Source organism: Somniosus microcephalus, chromosome 11, assembly GCF_052327205.1.
Source record: "Somniosus microcephalus isolate GS21.2 chromosome 11, FLI_Smic_1.0, whole genome shotgun sequence".
Lineage (NCBI taxonomy): Eukaryota > Metazoa > Chordata > Chondrichthyes > Squaliformes > Somniosidae > Somniosus > Somniosus microcephalus.
This window is the reverse complement of record NC_140997.1, coordinates 25,414,411-25,424,971: the sequence shown is the minus strand read 5'-3', so window position 1 is coordinate 25,424,971 and position 10,561 is coordinate 25,414,411. Positions and strand designations below refer to the sequence as shown.

The 10,561-nt window shown below is 43.6% G+C and overlaps 1 protein-coding gene across 1 annotated transcript; it reads right to left on the bottom strand.

Moving 5' to 3' along the window:
• Window positions 1–493: 493 nt before the first annotated feature.
• Window positions 494–10,511, bottom strand: LOC147110401 (uncharacterized). The gene is made up of 5 exons (XM_086002258.1): window positions 10,462–10,511; window positions 9,399–9,484; window positions 6,957–7,084; window positions 2,610–2,765; window positions 494–697 (listed from the first exon to the last, which is right to left on the bottom strand). Exons 1-5 carry the CDS (start codon window positions 10,509–10,511, stop codon window positions 494–496), a joined length of 624 nt encoding a protein of 207 aa, XP_085858384.1.
• Window positions 10,512–10,561: the final 50 nt, after the last annotated feature.

Sequence of the window (10,561 nt, the reverse complement as noted above, 5' to 3'; positions counted from 1 at the left end):
CTAGAAATTCCGATATAAGATCAGTTCACTTATAATTGGATAAAATGGGCAATAGATTTGGTCAGTGTTGAAAACATAAACAATGGTCTTCTTAGATCAGGAGTATGGACATTAGAATTTCCCTAAATCAATGGCTCATTACAATGGGAGAGAATATTAAGTGATTTTGCTGCTGCATATACTTGAAACTGGGCATGAATAAACTCAACATGAACTAAATCATGCCAATAATGATCACGGTTTGGATTCTTGTAGGTGACATATATATTCCAGTTCCTAGATACTGAATTAAGTACACCACACATAGCTATACAAACCCATTATGTGAACCCAGTATTGTCCAGATTATTAGCAATGATTTAGTTCTATGAAACTGATCTGATTTTAACTTTAAATGACACTAACGAATAAGCTGATATTTCTGAACAATTGACATGGAATAATGTTGAAATTTGCTAACGTAAGAATAGATTATAAATGGATGTGACTATATTTACATTTTCCTGTAAGGAAGGCACTGGACTCTAAGGGTGTTGTTGGAAGCCAGGAGGTCGGTGGTGATAAAAGACAGATAGGGACTTAGTCTGGCATTAAGCCATTCATCCTGTTCTGTGTCATTGAGTCCAGGCAAGCTACTGACAAACTGAGGCCACAGACCCTCCATGATGGCAGCTCGGTTAGCATCTGTCAGATTATCCTGAAAAACAAGAAAAGGGAAATGGGTTTGTTGTTATTTTAGATATGTAAAATTACAAACGAGATGGCCCTGAACTTACCACGTTTGGGGTTTGTTCTAAGTAGATCCTGATCTTTTATCTATTAAATTTTCTTTAGCAACCACCTAAGAGGAGCCTGACTCTCACTCAATACATTTATACAAATGACCTACAAGAGTCCGCCATGGTTGTGCGAGAGTACTTGGGGAAGTTAAGTTGCATGGGTTGTAACTGGTCAAGTCATAATGTAAAGAAGTGGTGTTGAATGATGTGTCACCTATTTCATATGATAATAGGCACCTTGATAGCCTCCTGGTGAGGTCCCACCTGGCCCATCCATGGGATTTATTGCTTCCCATCTTGAACAGGTGCATACTAACATAGTATTACATGGGATTTACAGCACAGAAACAAGCCATTTGGGGTCTTTCAAACAGAATAAACCTGTTGTCTGCAGCATGGATATACATGCTGTGGGAGCAACAGTCAGACAGAGAAAGTTATGCACTACTTTCAACTCATCCCACATTCTCTGGGATATGGCCCATTTCTGGACTACTGCTGTTCTGTTTTGCTAACTAGAGGATTTACCCCTCCGATGAATGCTCTTAACCTTAACATCCAACAGTAACACATTACCAAGCCAAACACACCACATTCAGCAATGGATATGTTAGCGATTGCTTGATCCCTTACTCCTACCCTACTCAATGACTCACATTTCCCAATCCTTTAACGTATATTCCACCTTCCATTTGATTATTTTGTAATTATCTGGGCTGTAAACTTGAGGTCATCCAAAACTCTGCTGTCATGTCCTAACTTGCACCAAGTCCCTCTTAGCCATCTCCCCTGTGCTCGCTGACCTGCATTGGCTTCCAGTTAAGCAATGCCTCGATTTTAAAATTCTCATCCTTATTTTCAAATCCCTCCACGGCCTCGCCCCTCCCTATCGCTGTAATCTCCTCCAGTCCTACAATCTCCAGAGATCTCTGCGCTCCATCAATTCTGGCTTCTTGAACATCTCCGATATTATTCGCTCCACCACTGGCAGCTGTGCCTTCAGCTGCTTAGGTCTAATGCTCTGGAATTCCCTTTCTAAACCCCTCCGCCTCTCTACCTCCCTTTCCCCCTTCAAGACACTCCTTCATAACTACCTCCTTGACCAAGCTTTTGGTCCTCTGTCCTAACATCTCATTATATGGCTCGGTGTCACATTTTGTTTGTGACGTGCCTTGGGATGTTTTACGACATTAAAGGCGCTGTATAAATGTAAGTTGCTGTTGTTGGCTCACTATTGTTCTCAGATTATTAATTGTTGAATATTGAAAAAAGAACTAAGATAAGACCTGGGATTCAGACTTGTCTTTGAAGGATATGAAATCCATATACTGTAAATGTGATTAGAAGATCGTATAAATCACAGTATAGCTATTTGATGATGGTAGTTCTTTTGCACGTTCTTAAGTGCAGGAGAAAGTTCAAATGATTTTGCCTGTGCTAGGGAGCTTGGATACATTCCACCACAAGGCTCCAGATTTGGTTTTCACTCCCGAACAATACATGTTCCAAATATAGACTATGTTTTAATTTGATTTTGTGCTCACTATGATATCTGAATCTTGCATCATGTACCATATATGTGTAATTATTGGCAACTAGCCTCCAATCTTTCAGACAGCTGAGAGATTTGTGAAAGTGACAGGGAAGAAAAACTGAAGTTGGAAAACCTCAATGTGCCCTGCTTAAACATTGTGGGGTTGAACTTCTGCGGGGGTTCTCCCGATTCTCCGCTGTAACTTCGGCGGAAGATCCGCGGAATCCCCAGAGAAATGGCATTGCAAAAAATCAACTCCTGTGATACTAAAGGTAAAAATGACACTGGCAGCTCACATCTTGTTTCTTTTCGTTGAACTGATCCACAAACGCTGCCAGATTCTGGATGGATTGGTAATTCATTAACACCATGATCAGGATTCTATTGTCATCAATGAAACCAGGCCTGCTCAACAAATCAGCCAAATCACTGGGAGCAGTGGCATTGAGCACCTGTAAAAACACAAGAGGGAAATTTTTAACTTTTCTGAGGCAATTAAAAGTATAGACTGAGCCGCAAGTTGAATAAGCTGGGTAATGTCAACCTATTCTCCAATGGAATATATCATGCCCACATTACTCCATTAAGAATCCAAACTAAGTGGGTATATTGTGCTCTTCTTCAAAAAAAGTTGATGGGGGAGAGTTTCCGTTCCATTACGCCAGTAATATCAGCGCAATCCGGGCAGAATGGGCAAAACTAGCGCAAAAGATCAGGGAATTTAAAAAGGTAAGTGAGTTACACTCAAAAACACTTGCGCTCGAGTTTCCGCAATTTTTTAGTCTGGTTCAAGTTTCAAGTCACACGGATCAGGCCCCGCCCACAAAACTGGCCACGCCTCCCAGGTCGACATTTCGAGTTTCCACCAATTGCGCTGGTTAGGGAAGGCTCTTCAATTTGCGCTAATTTTCTTAGGCACACAACCATTAGTAGGCTCGTTGTTAAGGATTTTTCATATCAAAATATATTTAATTTACTAAGAAACCGACTGAAAATAGTAAATGGTTCAGAATAGTTTTTTTAAAAGTCATTTTCAGTGATTTTAGTTGAAGTTACCGGCACTCTTATTAAAATGCTTATTTTTTGTTGTAAACCCATTTTTGGCTGTATTAATAAAACTGCACCAGGTTACCACTCTTAAATACATCAAGGAATACATTTCAATGTAAAAAAAAAAGTAAACAATTAAGTTCTATTTCACTGCCCGACTGCGCTGGTTCATACGTTTCTGATGATGCAAATGATTTTTAGCGGAAATTTGAACTGGAACCTAACCAGCTCAATTTTGAGCACATTTTGGGCTCAATTTCCCGTCGTGTGGGGGGTTAAAATTACCCCCACCTTTGTGGCCAATCACCTTTTTATTCAAAAATGCTATTTCAACAGTACCTATTGGTTTTTCAATATTAATATTAATTGTGCAAATATCTGATGATACCTGTACTATCATGTTTTTAACAGGATTTTTCCATTAATGTGATGTTCAAAGTTATAATTACACGCCCAGCTGCAGTCACCTATTACAAAAAGCATTAATCCTGAGTGGATCTTGTTCTATAGCAGTTGGTTAAAAAGGTATAGACAGGATCTGTAGAAAGATCTCTGCCTCCCTTTAAGCTTCTCACTTAGGAAATTACACATGTTACAGAGATGGGGGACGGGATTAAAGAGGCAGCAAACGATTTCTTTTCTCCTTGATACATTTTATTCATGGTTGAGTTGACAGGAGTCTACCGAGTTTATTCTGGGAACTTGACTGGCCATGTGGAAAATTGAAATGTTTAGAACAGGCTGCCTGAGGTGTTTACTAGGAGGTCAAGTAAGTAACGTCAAACTGGAAACACGGATACCCACCCCATTTCACAAGAGAAATCACATTGGCACGGATATTTATGGTGAAGCGGGGAGGGATTGGGGGCGGATGTTTGTGGAAATGCCGGAGGTCCAACTGAATTTAATGGCAGGACCTCATTAATATTTTTTTTTACTCGATTTCTCGCCTGGCAGCTGGTCAAATTAAGAAGCCAGCTGCAAGGTGTAAAGTCTGAGTAGAAGGCCACAACCGGGAAGCGCTGGGGACGGTCATAGAATCATAGAATGGTTACAGCACGGAAGAAGGCCATTCAGCCCGTCGAGCCCGTGCCGGCTCTCTGCAAGAGCACCTCAGTTTGTCCCACTCCCCCCGCCTTTTCCCTGTAGCCCTGCAATTTATTTTCTTTCAGGTACTTATCCAACTCCCTTTTGAAAGCCGTGATTGTGTCTGCCTCCACCAACCTTTCAGGCAGAGCATTCCAGATCCTAACCACTCGCTGCGTAAAAAAGTTTTTTCTTACGTCGCCTTTGGTTCTTTTGCCAATCACCTTAAATCTGTGTCCTCTGGTTCTCGACCCCTCTGCCAATGGGAACAGTTTCTCTCTATCTACTCTGTCCAGACCACTCATGAATTTGAACACCTCTATCAAATCTCCTCTCAATCTTCTCTGTTCTAAGAACAACCCCAGCTTCTCCAGTCTATCAATGTACCTGAAGTCCCTCATCCCTGGAATAATTCTCGTAAATCTTTTCTGCACCCTCTCTAAGGCCTTCACATCCTTCCTAAAGTGTGGTACCCAGAATTGGACACAATACTCCAGTTGAGGCCAAACCAGTGTTTTATACAGGTTCATCATAATTTCCACGCTTTTGTACTCTATACCTCTATCCATGAAGCCCAGGATCCCACAAGCTTTTTTAATTGCTTTCTCAACCTGCCCTACCACCTTCAACGATTTGTGCACATATACCACTAGGTCTCTCTGTTCATGCACCCACTTTAGGATTGTACCCTTTAGTTTATATTTCCTCTCATTCTTTCTACCAAAATGTATCACTTCATATTTTTCTGTGTTAAATTTCATCTGCCATGTGCCTGCCCATTCCGCCAGCCTGTTTATGTCCTCTTGGAAGTGTATCCTCTAGTGTCAGCTGTGGCTCAGTTGGTAGCACACTCACCTCTGAGTCAGAGTTGTGGGTTCAAGTCCCACTCCAGAGACTTGAGCACATAAAGCTAGGCTGACACAGGCTGCAGTGTTGAGGAAGTGCTGCACTGTCAGAGGTGCCGTCTTTCAGATGAGACGTTAAACTGAGGCCTCGTCTGCTCTCTCAGGTGAGCATAAGGGGCTGGATTTTCATTGAGGAGGCGGGTAGGAGGCGGGACTACAACTTTCGGGGTTGTAGTCCCGCCTCCGTCGAGTTGTAGCCAACCCATGCGATTTTGACTTGATTGACCTTGTTGAGCCCGCCCAGCAGGCCAATTAAGGGCCACCCGGCAACAGGTGACGCCACAGATTGGTATTTCATCTGTCAAGACCTTTTGAAGCTGTCAAACGCTGACAATCTGTACACTAAGTTAATTCCTTCCTCCACGGAACAGAAAGCTGAATGCTGAAACTTTTGACAGCTCGCGGCCATTCTGTTTTTTGTGCTGGTGAGATGAGGGACTCCCGAGACCTGAAGGAAAGAAGGCTGTATAGGTAAGTACATGTAAGTAAAACTTCTTTAAACACTTTACTGACACCAAACACACTTACCTCTGCACTCGTGCACCCATCACTCACCTGAACACCGGACATCTCGACCCCTCCAAGCCCTTCATCCCAACGGCCCGCCTCGCTAACTTGGCGTGGTTTGGAGCCGTCGGGAATCCCACATTTCACCAATGAAAATAGGGATTAGACTAAAAACTGCCCGTTAACTACCTGTTAACAGGCAGTTAATTGGCACTAATCCCCTTCCCACCTCGGGGAGGCAGGTCCCAGTGCGGGTCGGGTACCCACCTCCTTTGAAACTGGCATGGAGGCGGGATGGGTTCATGCCCCCCCGATTTCGTGATTTTAACCCCCCACACGCCTCCAATCCCGCCTCCACGGCCCAATGAAAATCCTGCCCAAAAGATCCCACAGCACTATTCCGAAGAGGAGCAGGGGCGTTATCCCCGGTGTCCTGGCCAATATTTATCCCTCAATCAACATAACAAAAACAGATTATCTGGTCATTATCACATTGCTGTTTGTGGGAGCTTGCTGTGCGCAAATTGGCTGCCGCATTTCCCACATTACAACAGTGACTCCACTTCAAAAAGTACTTCATTGGCTGTAAAGCGCTTTGAGACGTCCGGTGATCCTGAAAGGCGCTATATAAATGAAAGTCTTTCTTTCTTTTATCACTATCTTCCTCACTGTTCACTATGCTTCCAAATTTTGTGTCCAGGCAATCAGATAAGATTGGGGCATAGAGCAGGGAAGAGGGGGCAGAGGCGAAGGGAGGGAGGCGGATCGCCACAGAAATTAAATTGGGTGGGTCGGGGTTGGTCTTAGCTCACAAGCAGTGCTCTAAAAAGCACTTATCTGCTGGATTCGGCAGTTCTCGCCTCCCTTTAAGCTGGCAGATTTCCCGAGCTCTCATTTATATATATAGATAGATTACGGACTCACCTCTCCAGAGCGGGTTACTTGGCCTGCCCCCCAAACCCACCACAGTTAAACCAGGAAGTAGGCATCTTCGTGGCAGGTTGGGTTTCACATATTTACTGATTTAACCCGACCCCTGACCCTTGCCCGCCCATCGGTGGGCAGCGCAGTTAAAGTTACCCCCACTGTTTTTACCTCATCAAGACGGTTGGAAGGAACAAATGATGATACATCAGACAAAGTTAGAAACTTGGAGAAATTTTCAAACTGGCTGTTCAGGTAAAGGCTAAAACTGTTGTTTTCATAACAGCGAAGAGGGATTGCTGGGGAAAGAAAACAACAGTAAATATTTTGTTTATTTTCCAAACAATGACCGTACTCACATAAAGATGTCACCTTGTGACTTGGAATCTGTCATCTAACTTAGCTGTGAATCTATATAATGACAAAGAATGTAACAGAATAGGACAAATTTATTTGATAACTGGATACCCGGATCAATGGGGCTGAAAATCCATGATCCTTCCAGCACAGGAGAGTGCACTGGAAGAGTCAGAAATGACACTGGGACCCAGATATGCTGGGAATACCAGGATGGCCTGTTCGGGGCAACTATCAGTGCAAGATATATGGGGCTGGATGTTCTGATGGAGCCCCTCCGTCAGAACATCCCACATTTCTGGCCCACAGAGGGGCCTAGCGTAGGGTTTTCCCCTCCAAGGTGGGCCCCACCTGGGGAACCAGGTTGGGATCAAAGCCTAGACACCCGCAAAGCAACAGCAATTAAAAAAAATATATATTTAAATCTCATTGAAACATACAAAATTCTTACAGGGCTTGACAGGGGAGATGCAGGGAGGATGTTTCCTCTGGCTGTGGATTCTAGAACCAGGAGTCACAGTCTCAGAATAAGGGGTCGGCCATTTAGGGCTGAGATGAGGAGAAATTTCTTCACTCAGAGGGTGGTGAATCTTTGGAATTCTCTACCTCAGAGGGCTGTGGAGGCTCAGTCATTGAGTATATTCAAGTCAGAGATCGATAGATTTTTGAATATTAAGGGAATCAAGGGATATGGGGATAGTTCAAGAAAGTGGAGATGAGGTAGAAGATCAGCCATGATCTTATTGAGTGGCAGAGCAGACTCGAGGGGCCAAATGGCCTCCTCCTGCTCCTATTTCTTATGTTCTTATACAGCACTCTTACAAAGTTGGGTGCAGGGAGAAGTTTAATTTTGTTTCTACGGGTAGAGGTTGGGTGTCTGGACATTCCCTCCAGCCCAGGAGCCTCTTTACTATGGTGCAACCCTGGTTGTGCCCCTTGTGGCAAAGGTGCCTGCCATTGTAATGTAAAATAAGCAATCTGCCCCTGACCCTGGGATGCGCACCTACCTGGATTTTCAGGACCTATTATTTAGGCAAATAGATTTGGTTTGGACAGATCACCTTTTTTTGTCTGAAGTTATGGATTAGTCAAACAAAAATGTATATTTATTACAATAACCAGCATTGTGTGAAGCTTGGAATGATGATTGCATTATCACAGCTCATTTTTCCACAGTATTCACCATTACTATTGCTCTTGTGAACAGTGAGAAGAGGCATGAATATTCTCTAGTCTGTTTGGAATGTTTCATGGAGCAAGTGCTTATTAGCGCAAGTGATTTGGTATTGCTCATATCCATGAGGAAATCAGCATTTTGCTGCCTCCAGGATTTTTCATGCTCAATGGCCCAAATTGGGTGGTACTCAGCAGATTGCATGTCAAGGAGCAAGTGTAAAAGTTTGCAAGATATGTCATAGAAATCTTTCAAATGCGAATCACTAGAGCAAGGGGGTTAAATTCAGGAGCCCCCACGCCCGCCCACCCAGACGCAGCGTTATTCCCGAGAACAAATGGTGAGGGCCACGGACCTCATCATAATGAAGATGGCCCTGTGGGAGGAGGTAGGTGCTTCAAGTTTGGACCACTGTTAGTCCCACAGGCAAGTGATTAAACTCAGGATCGGTGGCTTCAGAGTTGAGATTGTTGGCCCGGGGGAGGGAAGGAGAGGACCGTGAACTCGGTCAGGATCCTCAGAGGAGGGATCGTGGGGCAGAGGATGGATCAGGGGCTTCGGTGGGGGAGGGAGAGGGATCGGGGGGCTTGGAGTTTGAGAACATGGGTGGAGGGATCGGGGAGTTCGTGGTTAGTATTTACCTTTTTTTTATTTATGTGATGTTTAGGGTTGGTTTAGTACTGGCTGCCTCGGGGCAGACCAATGTTGCAGCAGGGTCCTAAAGCAGGTGCTAGGTTCCTTATTTGCATAGCACCTATCCACTGCTTCAAGCATGGGTAAAGGCCTTCTTCTGTTTGTCCTTACCAAATATGGCAGGTGGCGCACTTCCAGTCATTTTGGGCCTTTAGAGGCTGCGTAGCGCCTGAAAAATGGGCCTTACGCAACCCAATTTAACCCCCTCACCCCAAGTGTTTTGGCAAAACCCAAACAAGAATTAACCATCGTGATCAATGTTACAGTGACAGACTGGGAAATTGAAAGTATTATTGGGAGTATGAAAAACCATCTAAGGATCAAATTACCAGTCTCTGTTGAACAGGAACAATCACATTTATGAATGTAGTCATACTTAATTTCATTACCTTTAGTGTAAGCTAATATGTTTCTATAAATAGCTTCTTGAACACTGCTATTCAGCTGCTGTTTGATTGAGCTCAGTGTTGTGACACTACAAAAAAAACAAATGAATGAGATACACACATCACTGTAATTGACAGCAATATTCCCTTAATATTAAAGTGTAGATTTCACAGACTTGCAGTCCTAGTTTGGAGCTTCATGCAGTGGAAGCATACATCGGGAGTTTGTACATGGAGGTCAACAGGCCCCCAAGGATTTTTCTGTCCATTAATTTTAATAGATGGAAAATCCAGCAGGTCCCAATGACCAAATTCCCAGCACATGAAGATCCCTGCCAGCAGCACAACTTCATAAAATCTACCTCCAGGTTACCATGATTTTTTTTGTGGAATAACTGTGGAAAGGACAGGAGCATAATTTCAGTTAGGAACTGATTTTTTTCTTGGAAAACCTTCCTTGTTATCAAAGGGGTTGATTATAGATGAAGCAATGCCATCAAAATGAAATTCCAAATTGCCCAATATATTCATAATGCTGGTGCAATCAGATTCCTTTTGCTCCTCACCTCCTTTGAAGGCGCTGATGGTACAGACAGCTCTCCAGTATCTCACCCAAGTTGTTTTTCATTTGAGAGTCTAGACCATGGGGGTTTCACAGCTGAGCCCTGTTCTGCATTTGTTCAATATCCAGATCTCCACTTTCTAGCTGGGATAACTCGAGGCGTAGGCGTCATGACTGAGTTTTCCCCCTACAGACTCAAAGGTCTACTGCTCCAGCTGACAACAGCTAATTCAGCACAATCCAGACAACTACATGGTTTTCGAGACTGAAGACAACACTGCGTGAAGCATTTACCCACCGAGCCATCAGGGGATCCAACTGCTTCAAGGTTAGACACCCACTGACAAAGAGCAAGGTAACAAGTGCCAGGTAATGCAAAGGCAAAGACCAGTCTTGTTGGCATTAAACTTACAAGTGTTCTTCACTGCCACCAAAAGCAGCGATGTCAAGTAATTCAATTTCCCTATTTTCCTACCAACACCAAAAAACCTGCATCAGACTTACATGATTTGAAATCCACTGCAGCTCTCGGTGACAAAGATTAATGGCACCATGTTTTCAGTGAGTCCTGGGAGCAGTGCTTGCAGCCTTGTGCCAAACCAGA